Genomic DNA, 24,945 nt, shown 5'->3' with positions numbered 1-24,945 from the left:
ATATGGTACCTTTGTTTTCAAAGATAGCTTTCCTCTGTAAAATCTCTAAAACTCTAAGAATAAGCAGGAGAGCCAATGCTTGTTTTCTGACATCTCGCCAGACTGCTCTTGGGTGAGAGTGAAAGGAATCCAAAAGAAAAGTATCATTTTCTAAGCTAGAAATATTTATCAAAAAACACATATGAAAATTTAGAATTGAATTATCAATTTCACTGCCTGAAAAGGACACCCCAAAAAACAGAAGTGACTATTTCAACTTTATCTTAAATAAGTATTAACATAAAATTCTTCCCGATAGGCAATCTGCCACAAACTATCAACAATACCCCCTGGGCCAGTGAGACTGGCACAATGGAAATTTAATAGGTGCTTTAAAGTTTTCTTCTTAATATTTTTGAGTACTTAAAATAGTCATTCTATTTTAAAAGAATAACAGACACGAGAGATTTGTTTAAATGGTAAATATGAAAATTTATCAAAAATTGTAGTTTGTAGGCACCATCTCTCATTCCTTAAAGAAATGTGAAAACAAGTACTTATGATGGTAATATAACTTTAAGACCTAAAAATAAAATATCAGAAGCAAAACGTGAGCTTTTCCTTTCGTTTGTTTGAGATGGCAGGCAGCATTCAATAGGTTTAGAATCTTTTCCAAAAGCCTTTCATTTCTGCCAGCATTTTAACACGAATTTAATTCTGCTGCCAGTACTTCATGAAACCTATCATGTCAGAATAGAAGTTGCCCAAAGGTTCTTTTTCTTTTTTTTTAAACGGAGTCTCACTGCGACGCCCAGACAGGAGCATAGTGGTGCAATCTCAGCTCATTGCAACTTCTGCCTCCTGGGTTCAAGCAATTCTCCTGACTCAGCCTCCTGGAATTACAGGCACCCGCCACCATGCCAGACTATTTTTTGTATCTTTGGTAGAGATGGGGTTTCACCATATTGGCCAGGCTGGTCTCAAACTCCTGACCTCAAGTGATCCCCCCGCCTTAGCCTTCCAAAGTGCTGGTGGCTGGTGGTGAACCACCGCATCTGGCCTAAAGGCTCTTTACCAAAAAGACTTTTACTTTCTCTGAATGGGAATCTTTAATTTTATCATTAATGTATCTGCAAGTTAAAAACAGTGAGATGCTAGTAAACTAGATTTCTTTCCAATTAAACTTTAAGCCCTTGGAGGGCAGGCACTGTGTTTTTACCTCCAGGCATTGCCCAGCGTAGAATATGATGAGTGACGGAGTCACTAACTTTGTATTTACCTCTCTCTTCATGCCAAGGTTTTCAAACTCTTACACCAATTGTTTCTATTGTAAGTGCAAAAGAAAGTCCTTTACAAGCTCTATTTGGAGAGGGAATGGCTTGGAAGGAATCAAGGGATACTTGGCACTTCAGTGAACAAAAATTCAAGAGAAAAACCATACTCAGCTCTGAGAACTTTTGGATTTGTGGAGTGAGATGCTATGCACAGCGGGAAATGGTTACTCTTGAAGTCCCTGAATCTTCAGTTGAGTTTACAGGAACCACAGACTGCTGAACGTAACTGCCTTTGTTTTGGAACCTGTTAAGAGTCAAATCTGCATATTGGTGGGCGTGGGGCCACAACTGAACTGGCCCACAAGACCGTAACAGGATGAGCTAGCACTGGCAGGGGACATCTGAATCACTTAAGGTTGATTTCAGCAGACATGGCACCAATACACGTAATCTGTAAACAAAACTTTATTACAGTGTATTTATTGTAGTTGAAAACATGCAGCTCCATTGGAAACAAAGAAGATTCAGAAACATGGAAATAAATTTTGTATCTAAAAATAAATGGATGCTAAAAATAAAAGTTTTCATTTTTGAAGGAAAAGCACATTCATTTTTGTCAAACATTTACAGTAATCAGAGTTAAAAAGCTATAGTTTTCATGATTCTGCTATGATTCAGATTCTATTCTTCAAAGTAAGCTATGTGAAGTTGACCTAGAGAACACTTGACCACATCTACTTCTCCACCTCCATTCTTTTCCCGTTGAAAGTGAATGTTAATTGAATCCTCCACAATCTCTTCATCCATTTGAATGTCTTCCATTCCAGTCAGAAGCACTGTCCTTTTAGATATTCCTGAAAATATCTAAGAAGGAAAAAAATGATAAATAAAAAGATTTCTAAGAGCTTTGAATTATGAAACTTTACATTCATAATCCCTGCTTAATATGTTTTACTTTATCTTAGCAGAGACAAGAAATCTTAGGAAGATTTTCCAAGCAAGAGAATACCGAGTCAGATCTGAGTTTTAGAAAGAGAACTCTGGTGGCATTATGGAACATGGAGAAAAGAAGGGAAGCTTTGGGGACAGTTTTAGAAAGTGAACTCTGGTGGCGTTATGGAACATAGAGGAAAGGAGGCACGCTCTGGGGACAGAAAGGCCAGGTAGAGAGGTAGTCATAAGCAGAGCTGGGAAGATTTAGTGACCAAATGAATGTTAGAGGTGAAGCAAACTGAAGAGTTAAGTGTAAGTTCTAGCTTGGCCTTTATGAGTCAAGAGACTTTTGGAGCTTTTAAAGATCTTGGCAGTCGTGGTCTCATACCAATTATGAGCTCCAAGCTCCCTTCCCAGGTAACTGTTGGGAGCAATGGCATCACTATATGCCCTTGTAATGGCTGGAAGGGACATGATCTTGTAAATAGGAAAGCTGTCACTTAAAATTGTATTGTTTGCATATTAGCCATGTATCTCTTAAAATTTTGTTATGTTTACAATAATGTACCTTAATTGGCAACAAATTATTAGTTTGATGTTTAACAATAGTGCCTTTAGTAAATTATTTTACAACCAAAAAAAAAAAATTCTAGCTTTTAGGTTGGTGGACTAGGTAGATGGTGGTACCACTGGATACCTTACAAGGAAGAGGAAAAGGGAGCAGATCTGGGGTAAAGGTAATGAGTTCAGAGAAGGGAGGCAGGAAGTCTTTCTCAAGCTCACTGATGGTAGACGCGTGAGAGAAATGCAGCTATGTTTCCATGCACAAAAATAACAATTGTGCCATTATCTGAGTAATTTCAGTTTTAAAAATTGTATTAAAAAGTACAGTTTTGCATTAAAATGCTCTTTCAAAAGACAGACTCATTCTGCACCAAGCAAAAATGAAGAAACCATTTTGATATCCCTCATTCATAAGATTCATATAGTAACAGACTCACACAACTTTATTTTTTATGGGGTGGGTTTGGGCAGTGAGTTCTGAAAATGAGAGAAAAGAGATGACTTTACCTGATACTTTTTCAAGGACATTTCTGTGAATGGAGAAACAGTAACTTTATGGCAGGTTTCATTTATATAAAGAGGATATTCTTTCTTTTTCAAAATCCTGTCAGCAACTAAAAGCAAAGCAAAAACAATACTTTTCTTTTTTATATCATAAACATTTTTAACCAAAGTTAAAACTGCCTTCAAAGAGAACACTATTACAGTAAACATTGAGTTGAAAGATTAATTTTTAAGAAATTCTAAAAGTATACTTTGAAGTCCACAGTACATAATTTTGAAAACGACAAGGCCAAACAATCATGAGGTTTAAAGGCTTCCTTCCATCTTGAATTATTTACTGCAGTCAATCAATGCATAAAGGACTACGATGTCCTCAGACAAATCTACTTAGAGCTACAAAAAATATGATAGTCTTCTGCCAAAAGTAACCCACTCATCTAACAAGACTGGAGTGTTTCCCAGTTTCTCCAAAGCTATAAATGAAAACTATGATTAGAATACTATATTCATTTTTTCAATATATTTTTAATGCATAATAATATATGTATAGATACATATATACAAACACACACATATATAGTAAATTACTTGGCAGTCCTTTAACTAATATATGATACTTGATAAACTGAAGTAATGATGTTAACCAAAGCAGGGAGAGGATTGAATGTCATCTAGAAAAAATGGAAAGACATAAAAATTCATCTGTTTTCTCCAACACAAAGAGTAGTCTGCTTTATTTGTAGCAACATTTTTTTCTCCTAGAGTGATAAAAGGACATGTGTCAAGACTGTAATGTTTCACAGAAACAGTTCCTGGGAATATCCAACCATCCCTTTTATGACTCTTCCCACTCATCTACGTTGGATCAGCAATATGGTACAGTGGTTAAGAGTGTAGGCCCTCATTGGCAAGGATATGGAGAAACTGAAACCCCGAGGCATTGCTGGTAGGAATGTAAAATGGTACAACCACTATGGAAAACAGTATGACAGTTCCCCAAAATATTAAAATAGAACATGATATGATCCAACAATTCAACTTCTGGGTGTATACCCAAAAGACCTGAAAGCGGGGACTCAGATAGATACTTGCTCACCAATGCTCAGAGCAGCATTTTTCACAATAGGCAAAAGGTAGAAGCAAGTCAAATGTCCACCAACAGATGAATGGTAAACAAAATGGATATGTAAAATACACACACACGGAGAATATTATTCAGCCTTTAAAAAGGAAGAAATTCTGGCCAGGTATGGTGGTTTATGCCTGTAATCTCAGCACTTTGGGAGGCCGAGGTGGGTGGATCACCTGAGCTCAGGCGCTGGAGACCTCCCTGGGCAACATGGTGAAACCCCATCTCTAATAAAAAAAAAATACAAAAAATTAGCCAGTATGGTGGCGCTTATCAGTAGTCCCAGCTACTCGGGAGGCTGAGGCATGAGAATCACTTGAGCCCCAGAGGTGGAGGTTGCAGTGAGCCAAGATGGTGCCACTACACTCCAGCTTGGGCTACAGAGTGAGACCCCATCTCAAAAAAAAGCGATGAAATTCTGATACATGCCACAACATGGATGGACTCTGATAGTATTATGCTAACCAAAATAAGACAGACACGAAAAAGACAAATATTGTATGATTCCACTTGAATGAGGTACCTAGAATAGGCAAATTCATAGAGACAGAAAGTAGAATGGTGATTACCAGGGGCTGGAAGAAGAGGTAATGGAAAATTATTGTTAAATGGGCACAGAGTTTCAGTTTGGGGTGATTAAAAAGTTCTAGAGATGAATAGTGGTGATGGTTGTACAACATTATGAATGTACTTAGTGCCTTTGAATTGTACATTTTAAAATTCTTAAAATGGTAAATTTTATGTTATATATATTTTATCACAGTTAAAAAAAAAAAAACAGGGCAGGTCCTGAGTCAAATAGACCAGCTTCAGTCCTAGCTCTGCTACTTTTGAGTTATGTGACCTTGAATATGTTGCTTGCTTCTTGAAGCCTGTCTATTTTCTGCAAAATAAGCATAATTACAGCACTTACCCTGTAGATTGCTGTGATGAGTCGGTAAGGCACAGTTTATGAAGTATCTGGAGTATTTATCTCTAGAATATCTTCATATCCTCCAGTATTACCTGTTGGATAACCTACAACCTGCAAAAGTATTTTTCCCCTTCTGGCTAGATGTAACCTCTAGGAGGGCATCCCCAGATGACCCAAGAACACAGTTTCCCAAGCTAGAATTATCTCTCACAGTTGGGTTATAAATTGCATTCTAGTTTATTTTATTTATTTATTTTCATTATTATTATTATTCTGAGACCGAGTCTCTCTCTGTAACCCAGGCTGGAGTGCAGTGATGCAATCTTGGCTCACTGCGACCTTCGCCTCCTGGGTTCAAGCGATTCTCCTGCGTCAGCCTCCCAAGTAGTTGGGACTACAGGCACAAGCCACCATGCTCGGTTAATTTTTGTATTTTTAGTAGAGGCAGGGTTTCCTTAGCCGGTGTGGTGGCATGCACCCATAGTACCAGCTGAGGCAGGAGAATCGCTTGAACCCTGGAGGCAGAGCTTGCAGTAAGCCAAAACCACACCACTGCACTCCAGCCTGGGTGACAGAGTGAGACTCCATCTCAAAAAATAATAATAATGCATTGAGATTTTATACACTTATTATTTGTACCAGTATTATCATTCTTAGTACTGTCCCTGGAAATAATTTTCTACACTCTACCATTTCGTAAGGTTTTTAAAAAACCCCAATTATAATGCTAATACATTCCAAATAAAAGAAGTAGAAGAAGAATACTTTCAAGAACAAGAGAACATGACTGAAATGGCAGTGTCTTCTACACCCGTAAGTACCTCCAGTCTCCACAAACGTGATGACGGCGCTCCCAGACTGTCTGTCATAGTCCACGCTGTCCACCTCTCCACCTCCGTTCCGGGACTTAGAAAAACTCAACTCTAGTTTGTCTCTCATCTGATCTTCAGGCAATGTGCCAGGAATTTCAGTAACATTGATTTTCATTTTAGAAATGTCTACAAAAACCTGGAAAATGGTTTGATGTTCAGAAATATGGATGAGAGACGTGCCTATGATGAACAGAAATCCAAAAAATTTTAATCATCCTGTTACCTGGAATCTGACTGCTGAGTTTAGTGGAACTGGCTTGGCTGTAACCTCCACGTTTACGTCTTCTATCTGCACATGGTGTTTACTCATTCTTACCACATTTTGGGCAACTGAAAAATAATTCAAGAAGGACGTATTAATATTAGATATTTTAGGCATTTTTATGCTTTTGGTTTAAGAATAAATTATCCTATTTTTAACTTTCTTTAATATTAAAGGGTCTAATTTAAAAAATTTGATGGGGGGTGGTTCCAAGTGATAATGGTCTTGCTACCGAAGTAGAATATATATTTTGGAGAATCAGGAGAAAGGGGGACAGGATCTTACTCTGTCACGGAGGCTGGAGTGCAGTGGTGTGATCACAGCTCACTGTAACCTCAAACTCCTGGGGTCAAGAGATCCTCCCACCTCAGCTTCCAGAATAGCTAGGATTACAGGTGCATGCCATCACGCTTAGCCACCACGCCTCCTTTTTGTAGAGATGAGATCTCGCTTTATTGCCCAGGCTGCTCTGGAGCTCCTGGACTCAAGCGACCCTCTTGCATCAGCCTCCCGAACAAAGTACTGGGATTACAGGCATGAGCCACTGCTCTTGGTCCCAAAGTAGAATATATTAATGTCAAAGCACATCAGCAAAATCACAGTGTAGAGGTTCTCAAGTTCTAGATTCGTCTCGTAAGATGAATCTTTTATCTCTTAAGAGGTAAGCCTAACCATTTTCCAGAATTCATATATTATTTCAGTCCAGCCACATACCCTTCCTTCTACTATTAACGGTATTACCAGAGAATTCCCCTAGTACATTAACGCACAGCCAGAAATTCTCCCATGTCGAGTAAGGTGGGAAAACTTTCATGGCTAAGTGTCAAATTTGTACAATTAATCATTTTACTTAACCTTATCATTTGTTACTCCTTAACATGTTAGAAGCACTAGAGCGATTTACATTCATTTTGTCTGTCTTCTCAAGCATTACACGTTAAAGACCACACGGGTTGGAATATCAAAGAGTATTTTTTTTTGTCATACTTAATGACGAATTCTACTTTTGCAAACATGCTCTTGAAATCATTCATTAAAAAGTTGATAGTCCTGCTATATTGATCACAAAGCTGTCAAGTCTAATTTATCCACGCAAATGGGAGAGGTTTAGTAAAATGCCAGAAGTTACCAGCACTCCAATGAGCAACTCTATGTCAATTTAAAATGTATGTGAGGCCGGGCACGGTGGCTCACGCCTGTAATCCCAGCACTTTGGGAGGCCAAGGCGGGTGGATCACGAGGTCAAGAGATCGAGACCATCCTGGTCAACATGGTGAAACCCCGTCTCTACTAAAAATACAAAAATTCAGCTGGGCATGGTGGCGTGTGCCTGTAATCCCAGCTACTCAGGAGGCTGAGGCAGGAGAATTGCCTGAACCCAGGAGGCGGAGGTTGCGGTGAGCCGAGATCGCGCCATTGCACTCCAGCCTGGGTAACAACAGCAAAACTCCGTCTCAAAAAAAAAAAAATATATGTGAGTGGGCACTTATTTTTAACTGTGTGGCATGAGTTTATAACACTTCACTTTTGATATTTGCAGCTGCTATTCCAATTTATCATGAAAATAAGTGATGTTCAATCTCTCTTATAAAACATCACATGTGTTTATGACAACCAGATGGCACCACACCACAGCTGCAGGAAGAGAAAAAAAAGGGCCAGAAGCCAGGGCCTGGCCATGTGGGAATTGAACTTACTGTACCAAAATATGATTCTATAACTTGGATGATGGTTTTTGGGTTTCTTTTTTGTTTGTTTTGCTAATGACAACAGACAATAACAGAAAATATCGATGAGTAATACTCAGATGATCCTCTTTCCCTCCCACTCCTCCGCAAAATCCCAACATCTGGTGATCTGATGCAGCTGAGAGGGACCACTTGTGTTTTAACTTTTGTGACTCTGACAGTCAAGAGCCGACTCCTCCTTAATTGTGTTTTAAACCTAATGCTGTCCCAGGAGATTGAGAGCTCAGAGCCAAATCAAGGGTAGAAGCAATAATGTAGGTGCTTCTTTAGAGAATTCCCTTTCCAACATTCCCAAGAAATTGCTGTGCAGAAACCCTGCCTCCTGAACCCTCATTTATGTCTATCTTTTAGTTATATCCAGATTACCAAGAGCAATCACCAAAGTGAGTCCTGGACTCCCACCGATAGCAGTAGCTCCAGAGTGAAGGAAAATACACTGGCAACGTATGTCTTCTAAGTGCAGATACTGACCTGCTGGAATGCCTTTCCTTTTAACATTTACTTTTAGGCTACAATGGTGGACCAGTTGTCAGGGGACATGGGTTATAGACTCTCAGAATCTGAGTACTGGAAGGGCTGGGCATACCATCTGGTCCCTCACCACATAACTTAAATAAAAGAGCAAAGGCCTGGGCTGGTGGCCTACTGACAGAAATATTGGCCCAGTGGAAGTACATGGATTGTCAGGGGTTGGCTCTCAGCTCTGCAATTAACTGTATAGACTTTAAGCAAGTTACTTATCTTCTTTAAGCTTCTGTTTCCTTATCTGGAAAATTCCTAATATGTAGCAACAATAACAAGTAAAATTTACTAAGCTCTTATTAAGTGTCCAACATTGTGCTAAGTATTTTATCAACATTTGCTAAGTACGTTATCAACAATAACAACATTTATTAAGTTTTTATTAAGTGTTCAACATTGTGTTGTGTTTTATCAACATTTCTCCTTTAATACTCAAAGCAGCCTCATGAATTAGGTACTACCACAAAGCACCTGTATAAAACCCTGAGGTTTATAAAGAACCCATCCCACATCATGCTTCTAGGAAGGGACAAAGCTGGCACTCAAAGCCAGATCCTCCCCATTCAGGAGCCACCAGCTCTGAACAGGGGCCCTCACCATGGCAGACTTAGCAAATATCAGGTCTCATTCCAAATCTCTAACTCCTAGGCTCTTCCCATTCATTGGCCATATGCCCTTAGGTAAATCCCTTAAACATTCTCAGAATCTGTTTTCTTGGCTATGGCATGTCTATATTTAATGTACACAATAATAACTATCCTATCCTCCTACATTTATGGAATTGGGTGAGTATAAAATGCCACAATGTCTCTGAGAACAGTATAGTTCTACTACCTTGAAATATTACTATCATTACTATTTGGAGGTAGCATGTGGAATAGAAAGAGGCTGATATTGGACATGATAGCACCTGAATTTAAGTCCCACTGTCATGGCTTTCTAAATAAGGATCATATTCAAGGCACTTGTCTCAGAGTCAGTTTTCTCATCTGTAAATGGGAATAATCATACCTGCTTCAGGGTGTCACTATGAGGATAAGAAATAATATAAGTAAAAATTGCAAAGCAATAGCTAAATGTCTGTGAAAAAATCTTTGAAAGTCCAAGTGCTTTCCAAATAACATGGTCATATTTTTTAACATTAGTCATACCTTCTTCTTTTTCAAAGGTGATAAGTGCTTGTCCTTTTCGTAGCTCATAAGGAACTTTCGAGCTCACTTGAAATGAACAGGAGATATTTTGGAACTGGGTGTCATTCTTAGGAATTTCAACTGAAATTAATTTCATCTTTGTTTCAGGAATATCCTCTTTAATCTAATTCAAACAAAAATGTTTGATTAAAATCAAGACAAGAAATAACTTAAGTCCTTCCAATGATAATGTAATTTGGTCATCCAATAATTCATTCCCACTGATTTTAGAATCTTGTAGAATACTGAGTATGGTCTTACTTAACATCTTTAGTCATTGCTTTTTCCCATGTAGGTACTCAGTAAAGTAATCAAATGCTGATCTTTTAATATTACTTGACAGATGAAATTTAAAACATATAATCCTCTCACTTTTTCTAATCAATGTTTAAACTGTCAATATTGTATGATGCTCAATTCTAAAACCTACATCGTTCATGTAAATGAAGACTGTTTTTAAAAGTGCCAATACCAGATTATCTCATAAAGAAATCATTTGATATTATGTTTAGTTTCACTGCAAAATATGAAATACAGAGTTGGGTATAATTTAGTATTTCAAATCCAGATAATTTCATCCAAAAAGAAAGACTCCAGAATTAGATTATTTTATTTTAATTATTTATTTTTATTTTATTTTATTTTTGAGATGGAGTCTCGCTCTGTTGCCAGGCTGGAGTGCAGTGGCACAATCTCAGCTCACTGCAACCTCCACCTCCCTGGTTCAAGTGATTCTCCTGCCTCAGCCTCTCGAGTAGCTGGGACTACAGGTGCATGCCACCACACCCAGGTGATTTTTGTATTTTTCGTAGAGACAGGGTTTCACCATGTTGGCCAGGATTGTCTCTATCTCTTGGACTCGTGATCTGCCCACCTTGGCCTCCCAAAGTGCTGGGACTACAGGCATGAGCCACTGTGCCCATCCCAGAATTAGATGAGTTTAAATTTATTGAATTTTAAAATTCCACCTTCCCCAACACCTGCCCGTCAACTTTTAACCATCATCACAACTTAGGTTTATAAAAAATGAGAAGGGACAGTATGAACAAAAATTATAACCTGAGGCTGGGTGCAGTGGCTCACGCTTCTAACCCCAGCACTTTGGGAGGCCGAGGTGGGCCGATCACCTGAGGTCAGGAGTTCGAGACCAGCCTGGCCAACATGCTGAAACCAGTCTCTACTAAAAATACAAAAATTAGCCAGGCATGGTGGCTGGCACTGTAATCCCAGCTACTCAGGAGGCTGAGGCAGGAGAATCACTTGAACCCAGGAGGCAAAGGTTTCAGTGAGCCAAGGTTGCATCATTGCACTCCAGCTTGGGCAACAGAGCAAAACTCTTGTCTCAAAAAAAAAAAAAAATGTAACCTGAAAACTAAAGGTAGGTGGTTATACTTAGCTGCTTAGAATTATTGGGATTAGCATATTTATACAGCTACATATAAGTGCACAAATGAGATAGGGTGCTTGTATTTCTATTTCCCATGGTTATTTTACATGCTGAAAATAACACAAATAGATTAGAAATATTCAGTGAGTCAAACTTATTCTTTGCGTAACTCCAGTGTAGATTCTGATTACAGTAAGGCTGACTTCAAAACAATCTACAATGTCTGAGAAAAGGCACAGTGTTACCCAATAATGCAGAAATATCCAGTATATGCTGAGGAGCCAAGGTCTTTCTGAAATTAGATTGAGAAAGCTTGATTCTATTTCTGACCACACTGTGACAGAGAGCAAATTCACTTAAGTTCTCTGATGATGGTTTTGGTCCTCTGCAAAGTGGGTCGACTAGGACCGGCTGGTTTCTAAAGGCTCTTTGAGTTGTAAGACTAAATGATTCTAGCTCCTGTCTGAGAAGTAACCAGAATCTTAAGAGTCTTCTGCACTCATCTCATAAACACCAAAAACCTCACTTCCCCATATTCAATATCCTACCTCCCACTTCAGAAACAAAAAGGGTCAATGCTTTAATTTTTTAACAATCCGAGTTGTTAAGAAAAAAAGAGAGTGAAAGTTATGTTTAAATAAAATACAGGAAAATTTAGGAGAGAATTTAAATGGTGAGGATTAATATATGTCCAACTGTGAAACTCATTTAAATTACAAAAGCACCTTGGATGAGAAGAAGAATAAAAGAACTCAGTGAGAAAAGCCAGAATTTGATCCAACAATGATTAGCTAGTGACCATCTTTTCTGGGTAAACTTTATTAATTTTTTGTTTTTGTAAATTTGTTAAAGTGTGCATAAATAATAGAAAAATGCTTGTATCATAAGTAGAAAAATGCATGTATTATAAGTACAACAAGAGCATCAGTACAACTATAACAACAATGAGAATGAACAGATCACATTGACATGCAGCAACACAAGTCTCAGAAACACAATGTTAACACAAAAAAGACAGAAGAGGCCATACCATATGCTTCCCTTTAAATTAAGCAAAAGCAGGATGTTTGAAGTTAAAATAGTAGTTACTTTTAGAAGCAGGTAGGACCCAGAAAGGAACCCAAAGGGGTTTCTGAGGTGTTGTCATGTTCTGCCTATCATCTGGGTGCTAATCACGTATTTTAAAAATGAATTTTGCGTAATTAAAGTGCTTTTCCCAAAAACTATGTGTCCATCAAAAATGTCACATATAAAATAATTAAGAGAGTACCTGGAATTCTCTGGTAGCCTCTTGTAACTCAGTTTGAAGCTTTTGGATCTCCTTCTTTAGTTGAATATTTTCCTTTGTAATTTCATCAATCAATCCCTTAAAAATACCAAATGGTACCAAAGAAAGTAAATAGCCCCTGAACTCATTTTTCTGAATGAACTAAAGACTATACATTTCTCTCATCCTGAACAAAGAAAGACATTAGACAGTCTCAGAATGAATATGACTATGTGAATAATGCATTTGTTGAATATTTTACATCATCACCTATCTATTCTAACACTGCCAAGTATACTATCTCCATTAAATAAACCAGGAAACCACCTTTTACACTAGACGAAAGTCACAGAAATTTCTATAGTAAGGCAAAGATTGAGATCAGATCTTCTATTACTTCAGTGTCGCATCAGATCCTTTCCTAGCTATTCGTGACTATGATAAGAGTTTTACATTGTATTATAATTTTGGACGTATTACTCTATGATAGTTGTTGTTGTTGTTGTTGCTGTTGATTATCTGTGATTCCCATAGTAACCCGGAGTACACAGCTGCCTTAACAAGCCAGACATATGACCTTAGGCAAGGGGTTTAAGTAACCTGGGCCTCTGTTCCCTCTTGGGGCCTAATGAGATAATTGCTAACTATGGTCTTAACTTGATGATGCAAATCCAAGAAATGAGGGTGTGAGTGAGAAAGCAGCTAGTGTTGTAAGCCCTGTAAGGGAAAGAATAAAAATATGACACTTTTTATAAGGCTTAAATAACATAATGGAAGTTAAAAAGTTTTTTAAAGCCTAACAGCTTAAATAACATAATGGAAGTTAAAAAGCTTTTTAAAGCCTAACAGCCTTGCAAATTCAAGGCAATATTGGACAAAGACATACGAAACATGCCTTACTGCAGAACTAATAGATATAAATGAATTTTTAATAATACCCAGTAATTTTCCTTTTTACCTTGTTTTGTTCATCTTTCATAAATTCATGTGGCCAATGCTCCTTAAGACCTTGTTGTATATTGTCTTTGTCAGCTTCCATGATTCCCTAATATTACAAAAAAATATGGTAAGCATAGTAAATATACACAAATTTAAAAAGAAAGAAATAACAACTTTTGCCCTTTTATGGACAAAACATCTCTTTTTTGCTATACCTTTTCTTCCCATCATCAGTCTTTATTATCATATGGCTTATATCCAAACAAAATCTGTATTTCAACACTCTTTTTTCTTTCTTTGAGACAGAGTCACTCCCTGTCTTCCATGCTGGAGGGCAATAGTGCAATCTCAGCTCACTGCAACCTCTGACTCTCAGATTCAAGCAATTCTCCTTCCTCAGCCTCCCAAGTAGCTGGGATTACAGGTACCCGCCACCATGCCCAGCTAATTTTTGTATTTTTAGTAGAGATGGGGTTTCACCATGTGTTCAGGCTGGTCTTGAACTCCTGACCTCAAGTGATCCGCCCCCCTGGGCATCCCAAAGTGCTGGGATTACAGGTGTGAGCCACCACACCTGGCCAGTATTTCAAATAACTTTCACACCTATAATATATAAAAAGATTATTAAAATCCTTTGCTTTTCAGCAAAACAATATACAGAAAGTAATGAACATTAATGCTCCTTTGTATTTCATATTCCAATCATAATATCATGCCCCATTTTAAATTATTTTGGTTTTCCAACATTTTTCAAAGGTTTTGATTAAAATATTTAATTCTTCCTATTGTTCTCCCCACTTGTAAACTAAGTCAAAAGGCCACCGACATATGCTTTCTCTACACAGGTGTCCTTTCCTGGAGCTTTCACAAACTCTCCCCCTGGGTCCATAAATGTAGATCAGGAAGAAATTACATGTTTATTTCTAATAACCTCTAATTGAAGCTTAGTAGTCTCTTCAATTATGAATATGGTAACAAACTGCAGTAGTATTCACAGCACCTGTGACTGTCACCAGTAGAAAGCACAGATAGTTTCATAGAATAAAAATTGTTGCAGATATGCCAAAATAGTTTGTGTTTAACCTGGCTTCTGCATTAGTTACTAACCTCACTGCTAAATCTTGTCATCTATTGTAATACATTGATATATATCACTATATCAAAAATTTGCTTTTTAAATATTCTGATAACCACATTTCAATACAATGGACTTTTGACCAGGCGCAGTAGCTCACACTTGTATTCCAGCACTTTGGGAGGCTGAGGCAGGCAGATCACAAGGTCAGGAGTTTGAGACCAGCCTCGCTAACATGGTAAAACACTGTCTCCACTAAAAATACAAAAAAATTAGCCAGGCATGGTGGCAGGTGCCTGTAATCCTGGCCAAATTTCAACACAATTGATTTCCTTTGTAATTCTATGTATTTTATTTTGTGCGCGTGTGTGGCTTTTTGTTTGATTGTTTGTTTTGTTTTGTTTGTTTGTTTTTAGATAGGGTTTCACTTTGTTGCCCAGGCTGGATTGCAGTGGGGCACAAACATAGATCACTGCAGCGTCAACATCCCAGGCTCAAGTGATCCTCCTCCCCAGCCTTCCAAGTAGTTGGGACTACAGGTGTGCACCATCATGCCCAGCTAATTTTTGTACCTTTTGTAGAGACGGGGTTTGCCATATTGCCCAGATGATCTTGAACTCCTGGGCTCAAGTGATTCGCCCACCTTTGCCTCCCAAAGTACTGAGATAAGCCACTGCCTGGCCCAAAAAAACTTTTTTTTTTTTTTTTGAAGAAAGGCCCATAGGATTTGCCAAGCTGGCAAAGGAATTCACAGTACAAAAAATTTAAGAACTCCCGCCTACATACGAATTTACTGAGATGAAAAACTTCCAGATCAAAAATGGGTCAAAAGATATCGTGATTCATGACTTTATGTTTTCAGATGCACATTAACAGTCTGCAATATAATTTTCCAAGATTTCAAGTGGCTAAAATCTTAATATTCTTGAAAGAGAAATAAAAGACATCTATTCCTCCTTAAAAATAAAATAGAAGACTAGCAAAAAATTAGCCATGTCTTAGTTTAGTGAACACAGGAGTGTCAAAAAAAAAGAGAAGAGTTGTGTAACACCCAGATCTTGGTTTCTAATAATATTTTTCAGTAAAAGGACCAGGGCTCATTGGCACAATGGCTGATTCTAGGTCTGGGGCATAAAATATGCAAAATAAGTCTGTAATATCTTGTAGTGCCAGAAAAGTAAAAAGCATTAAAACACATGCACAGACACATACAATATGATGAGATTATGTGAAAGGGACATGAGGAGCCAACTGAAAGGGTTCCCAGTGGCTAAAGGTACAAACAGAGAATTGATCAAGTAAGTAAATATATGGAGGATAATAGGGGCCAAGTTTTTTTTTTCCTTTTTTTTTTTTTTTTGAGATGAAGTCTTGTACTGTCACCCAGGCTGGAGTGCAGTGTTGAGATCTTGGCTCACTGTAACCTCCATCTCCCAGGTTCACATGATTCTTCTGCCTCAGCCTCCCCAAGTAGCTGGTATTACAGGTGCCCGCCACCATGCCCAGCTAATTTTTTTTTTTATTTTTAGTAGAGAGAGGGTTTCACTATGTTGGTCAGGCCAGTCTCAAACTCCTGACCTCATGATCTGCCTGCCTCAGCCTCCCAAAGTGCTGGGATTACAGATGTGAGATACCATGTCCAGCCAGAGTCAAGTTTTTCACTGTCAGAGAAGGTAATTATAAATATGGAAAGGGAGAAAACAAGAATAAATACTGTTGATTGGAACTAGATTTCAATGTAATCTTGCAGCTGTGGTTTCTGATAGATGATAGAGATAGGTACCTAGATGATAGATAGATAGATGATAGATAGATAGATAGGCCTATGTATGTATTTTGTGTATATACAAATACATATATACCCCACCTCTGTCTGCTGAGAAGGCCTGAGAGCAGAGACAACCACGATGAGCAATGAGCACACTCAGTACCCAGACTTTGGTTTCTAATACCATTCTCCACTAGAAGTAACCAGGACTCTTTAGAGAAATGGTTGATCCCAAAACCAGGATAGAAAAACTGCAAGATGAGCCTGGGACATCTTATGACACCAAAAAGCAAGGAAATGCTTAAAGAATGATGACAACATGTCAAAAGGACACAGAATCCAGCTTGAGATGGTTTTCAGTGGCCAAATCTGGGGATAAATTAAAGACTAAAATGGATAATAATAGTAATAATTAAATCTGTTGATTAAAGTAGAAAATTAAGTCCAGATAAATTAGAAATTTTGGTGAAGAAAGGAATTTTTAATTACCTTCAAAATTCTTCCCCACAAAGTGTTTATTGAGACAGAGACAGAGTCTTGCTCTAATGCCAGGCTGGAGTGCAGTAGCTTGATTCCCGCTCACTGCAACTTCCGTTTTCCAGTTTCAAGCAATTCTCCTGCCTCAGCCTAGCAAGTAGCTGGGACTACAGGCACACACTACCACGCCCAGCTAATTTTTTGCACTTTTTTAGTAGAGACGGGGTTTCACCATGTTGGCCAGGATGGTCTTGATCTCTTGACCTCGTGATCCACCTGCCTCGGCCTCCCAAAGCGCTGGGATTACAGCCATGAACCGCCGCACCCAGCTCACAATGTGTTTATTACTTTGAAAGAGGAAAATAGTAACTTTACACTGGAGAAGCCTGGCAGATACCAACATAATGAGATAATCAAAGTAAATGATGGAATAAATCAAAATAATGTAACATATTACAGGATGCACTGAGAACACAATGTGACTTTGATGATAGTCCTGCCAAAGATGCATAATCTGAATCTAAGCATGAGGAAACATCAGACAAACTCAAATTGAGAGGTTCTTTCAATACAATTGCCCTGTTCTCTTCAAAAGTTTCAAGTTCAGAAGGCCAAGGAAAGACTAAGAAATGTCCACACTGAGACTAAAGAGACGTCACAACTGAATACAAAGCATGATTCTGAACTGGATCCTTCTGCTATCACCGGGGCTCAAAAACTGATACCCCAAAGTATGGCACTTTGACATGCTGAACTGAAGATGCCTCAAGGTCTCTCTGACCTCCCCTCCTCCTCTGTCTCTCCCAAAGCACAGGATGAAGGTGCACTGAGGTTCTCTTACCTGCCTAAATTTGGGACCTGCCAGAAAACAAAACAATTACCTCTAGTCCCTTCCCTAGTTTGTTTGTTTGTTTGGAGACAGAGTCTCGTTCCGTCGCCAGGCGCCAGGCTGGAGTGCAGTGGCGTGATCTCCGCTCACTGCAACCTCTGCCTCCCAGGTTCAAGCAATTCTCGTGCCTCAGCCTCCCGAGTAGCTGGGACTACAGGCGAGCGCCACCACGCCCAGCTAATTTTTGTATTTTTTTTTTTTTAGTAGAGACGGAGTTTCACCATGTTGTCCAGGATGGTCTCGATCCCTCGTGATACGCCTGCCTCGGCATCCCAAAGTGTTGAGATTACAGGCGTGAGCCACCACGCCCGGCCCCCTGAGTTTTTATTAACTGAATTCATATCACAGAAAGAAGACTGAAATCTGTCAAGAAACCTGGAGAGACTTTTGTTACAACCACTGTCTGCTCTGCAAGCCCAACAGACTTTGTCCAAGCCATTATATGTTTTTCAAGTCCCTTGAATTCCCTTAAAAATCATTTACTAACCCTATAATCATCCACACTTCCCGATCTCCCTTTCCCCTAAAAAGTAGGGAGTATAACCATCTGTACCCCATTGTACAGTAGTATAATTACTTTGTTATTTTACCCCCGTGCACATTAATAAATGTAAATGCCATTTTTCCTATTTAATCTGCCTTTGCCCTTCAAAGAGCAAAGGCGAAGTTTCCCTTAGACCCCTAAATTATTGAAGACGTTATCCGCAAAGGGAGGCGGGGGCCGGCAGCGCCAGCGGGAGTGGGCAGCGCCAGCGGGAGTGGGCAGCGCCAGCGGGAGTGGGCAGCGCCGGGGTTGAGACCTGTTCCCGGAGCTGCCCGCAGCCGCGTCGTGGAGGCTACGCCGCCCGTCGAGGGGGTGCACCTGCTCTGGGCCCTCTGTGCAGTCTCTGGGCTGTCAGGGCTTCGAACCCTGTACTTTGTTTGCTTTGCTTCATTCAGAAAATTGAAACATAAAGTAATTTGTGTTTCCTCGCTGTTTTCTCGGAGTGTCTCTAGAGATAGTTCTTGGGAAAAGAGATTTCTTAAGAAAATGATTCTTGGCAGGGGCAGAGTTGCACAGTCATGGCTGGCGTTTCAGAATAGGCAAAGTTTTTCTTAAAGGAGACATCCGAAGGAGAATACTGTTTCCAGTCTGTGTGTTCAACAGGCAGACGTTCTATCACCTTTCTTTCTTTTTACTGCCAGGCACGCATATAGGAAGATTGGATTCGACTGGATTCTACACGGCCTAGCATCACAGTGATATGACCAATCAGGGAAATACAGTGATAATGATTTGTATTAGTTTTTTTTACTCTCTGTCATAACAAATTACATGGATTTAGTGGCTTAAACACATAGGCACACACACACACACACACACACACAATACAATTTACTATCTTAGGGTTCTGTAGCCATCTTACTGAGGTCTCATTGGGTTAAAATCAAAGAGTTGGCAGGGTTTTCTTTCTTTCTGGAAGCTCTTGGGATGAATCCCCTTTCCAGCTTCCAGAGGCCACCTACCTTAGTGAAATTCACATTGGATCTGATTATTAAATTGTAGTAATATAGCTCTACTAATTTTCTGATTTTGATGACTATATTGTGGTTATATCAGAACACATCTTTTTGTAGGAAACATATACTCATGTATATAATGAAGGGTGATAGGTCATCAGATTGGAAATCTATTCTTAAATAATTTAGGAAAAAGAAAAGTTGTTTTACTGTACTTGCAACTTTTCTGTAAGTTTGAGATTACATATATACTTTTTTAAACCACATCACATATACACAGACATACACATACATACATATGTACATATAGATCACTATTGTATCAACAACTGCAAAATCTTCCTAATAGCAGTCAGCCATGGTCTGATACATCCTAACTCCAACCCACTTTCTAGTCTTAGGCAATTCCTCAACCCAGTTTCCTAACCACACTGAACACTTGCATAGTTCCTTTTCTTTCCTGTCCCTCAAATTCTCACATCCTTCCTCCTCTCTCAACCTTAATCTTCATATCATGAAACCTTGCTGTGCTTCAAGGTCCATTCCAAATTTTCCCCAAGTTCCTGAAGCCTTTTCTGATTCCCCCATAAGGATGCTACTCCCCATCCTTTATCTCTTTTGTGGTGATTTAATTATGTGTGTACCTGTGTCATTTTCCATGACATGTCATTAAAGATGTTGAGGGCTGGGACCATGTCTACTCCTCCCCGCAGACCTTCAGAGCACTTTCTCAGTCTAAGCTTACACACTGAAAACATTCTATTTAGAGAATTATGTGGTATCCTGATTTGACTATTTGTTGTACTCAGGACATCACATGCATATGAAGTCCTCTTATTACATTTCAGAAGAGAGAAACTGCAATGTTATTTAATTGCTTCTTTATTTTTATTATTATGACAATGCCAATATTCCTAAGAGCCTGTAATAAAAGCTCTGAGCATAAATGATCTGCTATATAACACCCCTAGAACCCCTTTGGCATTTTAACGTCTGGATACTTTCGCTCTTTGCCTGAGGGGGATGTACAGTCTTTCCTTTTATGCAACCATGTAGCAGGCAAAACCATGGCTCCCTCAAAGATGTCCACATCCTAACCCCAAGAATCTGTGATTATGTTAGTTTACATTGCAGAGGAGAATTAAGGCTGCAGATTGAATTCAGGTTGCTAATCAGTTTGCTTTTAACTATGTAGATCACCCTGGATTATCTGTGGGGGCCCAGTGTAATCATGAGGTTGCTTAAAAGTGAAAGCGAAAGACAGAAGAAGAGAGTTAAGAGTGAGATGTGATCGCAGAATTCTCAGCAATGTTGCTGGCTCTGAAGATGGAGGAAGGGCTACTGAACCAAGTAGGTGGCCTCTGGAAGCTGGAAAGGGGATTCACCCCAAGAGCTTTCAGAAAGGAAGGCAACCCTGCCAACACTTTGATTTTAACCCAGTGAGACCTCAGCAGGACTGCTACAGAATCCTAAAACAGTAAAGTGTGTGTGTGTGTGTGTGTGTGTGTGCGCGCGCGCGCCTATGTGTTTAAGCCACTAAGTTCATGTAATTTGTTATGGCAGAGAATTTAAAAACTCATTCAAATCATTATCACCGTATTTCCCCAATACGATCATACCACTGTGGTGCCAGGCTGTGTAGAATCCAATCTTCCTACATGTATGCCTGGCAGCAAAAAGAAAGAAAGGCAATAGAACGTCTGCCTGTTGTAGACTGGGAACATAGTACCTCCAAGAAAAACCTTGCCTATTCTGAAACGCGAGCCGTGACTGCACAACTCTGCCCCTGCCAAGAATCGTTTTAAGAAATCCCTCGTCCTAAGAACTATCTCTAGAGACACTCTGAGAAAACAGCGAGGAAACACAAATCACTTTGTTTCAATTTCCTGAATGAAGCAAAGCAAACAAGGCTCAGGGTTCGAAGCCCTGACGGCCCAGAGACTGCACAGCGGGCCCAGGAGCAGGTGCGCCCCCTCGACGGGCGGCGTAGCCTCCGCGCTGCGGCTGCGGGCAGCTCCGGGAGCAGGGTCTCAACCCCAGCTCTGCCCTCTCCCGTCGGCGCTGCCGGCCCCCGCGTCCCTTTCCACCCGCGGCTCTCCAGCCCGGGACTGCCGGCGGCGGGGGTGGCAGCCGGGGAACCGACTCCCCACTCACCCGCGTCTGCCTCCGATCGCAGCTCCCCGAGGCCCAGCGCGCCGCCACTTCCCGGAAAACAGCTGCGCCCGGGACGCCGGAACCCACGGAGGGACTGGGAGGGGACGGCCCGCGTTCCCGAAGCGGCGCTGCCCTCCGCAGAAGCGCCTCGGAGAGCTGGGGGGTCGTCCTGAGGAGGCGGCCCTCGCAGGGAACAGCTCGGCTCCTCGAAAAAAGAAAAAGAGTGAAAAAGAAAACTGCTAACGGCGATTTTTCTTTAGCCCTTAAACACTGCGCAAATACTAAACCGGGTGTCTCCTGTGAGTCACTAACAGAAAAAAAAAACTTAGGACTAATTTCACTTTCGATTTGTAAAACATGGTGGCTCAGAGTAAAGCAGAAGCATCCCTGAAGTTTCCATACACACTAATTTTAGGGAATGTTTTCTAAAACCGGTTTTTTGCATACATTTTATAAGATATGTTGGAAAAGTGGATAGAAATAAAGTCAACGCAGATATTTCTTCAGATTATAACTCTTTTATTTCTTAGTCATTATAACACTAGTTTACAAATTTTTACAGCCAGCACAAGATCAGCATTTCTTTGTCTTTTGCAACATCCCCCGGGCCATGAAGTTGGGAAAGCTGTGGTGTTCCTGTTGGTTTCCATGACCCATGTCCCCTGAAAGTTTTCTTATAATCTCTTGTTTTGTTGTGGAGCTTGTGAATAAATACTTGACTAGGTGTGAACTTTTCCTTTGAAAATTCAAACATCTGGTTTATTTCAAGAACTGCAGTGTCTCTTAATCCCACATGAAGAATCACCCCACAGCTGCCCCTGCTCATAAATGCAGATGTGGGAAGAAAATGAATCAAAATTATTTCAAGGCATAAATTCTAGGTTATCATGCTAGGTATCCACATAGACCAACTGATATAGTGGTCTAAAATAACAGATTATCAAAAGTACAATTTCTTTATATCAAAAAGGTTGATGGGAACCAGTTTAAAGTGGTGGCATTTCTCTTCCCTTCCTTCCTTCCTTCCTTCTTCCTTCCTTCCTTCGCTTCCTTCCTTCCTATCTCTCTTTCTTTCCTTCCTTCCTTCTTCTTTTTTTTTTGATGAGTCTTGCTCTGTCGTCCGGTCTCCAACTCCTGAGCTCAAGTAGTCCTCCCACCTCTACTCCCAAGTAGCTAGGATTATAGGAATGCATGACCTCACCCAGATTTTTTGTACTTTTATTTTAATTTGGGGGTTGGGGGCTGGTATCTATTTTTCCCAGGCTGATCTTCAGCTCTGGCCCCAAGGAATCCTACTACCTTAGCCAAAAACTATACTTCTTTGTGTTTATCAGACCAGTTGGAAAATACAAAAACTCTGTCTGCTGCAACTTGAGAAAGAATTACCTTGGTTTTAACTTGAAGTTTTAGAGGAAATGTGAACTCTCAAGTTTATTTAGTTCAACCTCATTTCTTCTTCTTTTATTTTTATTTATTTACTTATTTATTTATTTATTTTTGAGACGGAGTTTCTCTCTTGTTACCCAAGCTGGAGTGCAATGGCACGATCTCAGCTCACCGCAACCTCTGCCTCCTGGATTCAAGCAATTCTCCTGCCTCAGCTTCCCGAGTAGCTGGGACTACAGGCGTGCGCCACCATGCTCGGCTAATTTTTGTATTTTTAGTAGAGACAGGGTTTCACCCTGTTGACCAGGATGGTCTCGATCTCTTGACCTCGTGATCCACTCGCCTCGGCTTCCCAATGGGATTATAGGCGTTAGCCACTGCGCCTGGCCTATTTTTATTTGTTATAAGAAGATACTAAAGGAGAGGACCATGGCCAGAACAGGGCTAACCTAGTATGTTGACTCAGATTCTGCCTAAAAGGCAAATGATACAGGTGGAGGGGAAGTCTTTTTGGACACCTACATTCTAAAGCTGAGTCACGCACTAACGGTCTGAATTTAACTCAGCTTCAAATCTGGTATTCTGCAAAAGTGCTAGAGATCTGAAGATAAAGAGTTGGCTCCTGGACATATTATTAATAACTGTAAATGCTAACATCTACTAAGAACTCCCAGACATTTTATAAACCTTTTTGTTTTGCCAGCAACAATATTAGATATAGATGTTATTCTCAATTCTTTTCACCTGTCTGAAGCAGGCAGGAAGGTATTATCCCCATTTTGCAGTTGAAGAAACTGAGGCATAAAGAGGTAACCCAAAATCAAGCAGTTAATATATGGTGATAATGATATCATACGCTACTCTCAATAATATCTCCAGACTGTGTCTTAGGATATACATGGAGAACATGAAATTTTATGGCCCAATACAATTAGAAAATGCTGCATACTGAATCTACTTTTGGAAATTCACAAGGCACGTCGGCACATTAAGAGTTCCAAGAAGTATTGCAGGGAAAAATTAAAGCATGTATTAAAAAATTTAATTTTATTCAAACTTGAACTTATCAAATTAATTTGAGCAATATATTCTTTTTTTCAAGGAATAGTTATTAAAATCGTGGGAAGTTTCTGATGGGGCCTTTTGAGGAATGCTCTACTAAATTATGCCCTCTCCAAATATAAAAGTTATTTATTCAGTGTCTCTCATGTAGTCAATAAATATGTTGCACATGAGCTGCAGCTCTCTGTGTCTTGGATAGCTCATGTTTCCATGAGATATCTTGGATATCTCACTCTGTGCCTTGGATATCTCATGTAAATATTCACCTCACGGATGTGAAGTGAATATTATGATACACATTTGTCTCCCCCACCACATGCTGATGAACTCCTCCCAGACTTTCTATAAAGACACACACACACACACACACACACACACACACACCCCAGTATTACATATAATCTAATGTGTGTTGGAAGAGGTAAGATATCAGAAGTAGTAAAAGACAAAGGAGAGAGTAGTATCCTCTGCCTGAGGAGGTCAGGGAAGTTTTCCTTCATAGGTGAAATAGAGTTGATTCATTAAGATAGAGAAAGTAGACTGAGAAGAAAGATCAGGTGAAAAATCCCAGAGTGATGTGCAATGGACTAAATGTTTGTGTCCCTCAAAAATTCATATGTTGAAATCCTAACCCCCAAAGTGACACTATTAGGGCTGGGACCTTTGGGAGATATTAGGTCATGAAGGGTAGAGCCTAAATTAATGAGATGAATGCCCTTATCAAAGAGGCCCAAAGGAGTTTGTTGACCTCTTTTGCCATGTGAGGACACAGAGATAAGGTACCCTCTATGAATCAAGAAACCGGCTCTCACCAGACACTTGATCTGCAAGAACCTGGATCTTAGACTTCCAGCTTCCAGAACTGTGAAAAATAAATTCTGTTGTTTGTAAACTACCAATTTATGCTGTTTTCTTCTAGCAGTCCAAATGGACTAATACAACATGAAATAACATGGGAGGCACCAGGAGTTTAGTGATTATGCAAACTATGAGAAAGCTACCTGATACCTATGACATCATGATTCTCCTTTGAGAAAAGGCTAGTACACTAAGCTTATGCTACTGTTGCTAACATTTAGGTGATCTGGTTTGCAGTTCATCCTTGGGGAAACTGGAACATTTATGCCCATTGTTGTGCAAGATCCTGGGAA

The 24,945-nt window shown here is 39.7% G+C and overlaps 1 protein-coding gene across 3 annotated transcripts; it reads right to left on the bottom strand.

Moving 5' to 3' along the window:
• Positions 1 to 1,700: 1,700 nt before the first annotated feature.
• On the bottom strand, positions 1,701 to 21,643 carry NMI (N-myc and STAT interactor). 3 transcript variants are annotated; one of them, XM_017523220.2, is made up of 8 exons: positions 21,347 to 21,643; positions 13,503 to 13,589; positions 12,548 to 12,643; positions 9,852 to 10,014; positions 6,392 to 6,498; positions 6,118 to 6,304; positions 3,258 to 3,364; positions 1,701 to 2,117 (listed from the first exon to the last, which is right to left on the bottom strand). In XM_017523220.2, exons 2-8 carry the CDS (start codon positions 13,581 to 13,583, stop codon positions 1,935 to 1,937), a joined length of 924 nt encoding a protein of 307 aa, XP_017378709.1. In that variant the 5' UTR covers positions 13,584 to 13,589; positions 21,347 to 21,643; the 3' UTR covers positions 1,701 to 1,934. The 3 variants fall into 3 exon arrangements, with proteins under 3 accessions (XP_017378709.1, XP_017378710.1, XP_017378708.1); XM_017523221.2 differs by lacking the exon at positions 21,347 to 21,643 and adding an exon at positions 13,995 to 14,019; XM_017523219.2 differs by lacking the exon at positions 21,347 to 21,643 and adding an exon at positions 13,964 to 13,985.
• Positions 21,644 to 24,945: the final 3,302 nt, after the last annotated feature.

This window comes from Cebus imitator, unplaced genomic scaffold (assembly GCF_001604975.1).
Source record: "Cebus imitator isolate Cc_AM_T3 unplaced genomic scaffold, Cebus_imitator-1.0 Scaffold27, whole genome shotgun sequence".
NCBI lineage: Eukaryota > Metazoa > Chordata > Mammalia > Primates > Cebidae > Cebus > Cebus imitator.
The sequence above is the reverse complement of the archived record's forward strand: the minus strand, read 5'-3'. Positions and strand labels throughout refer to the sequence as shown.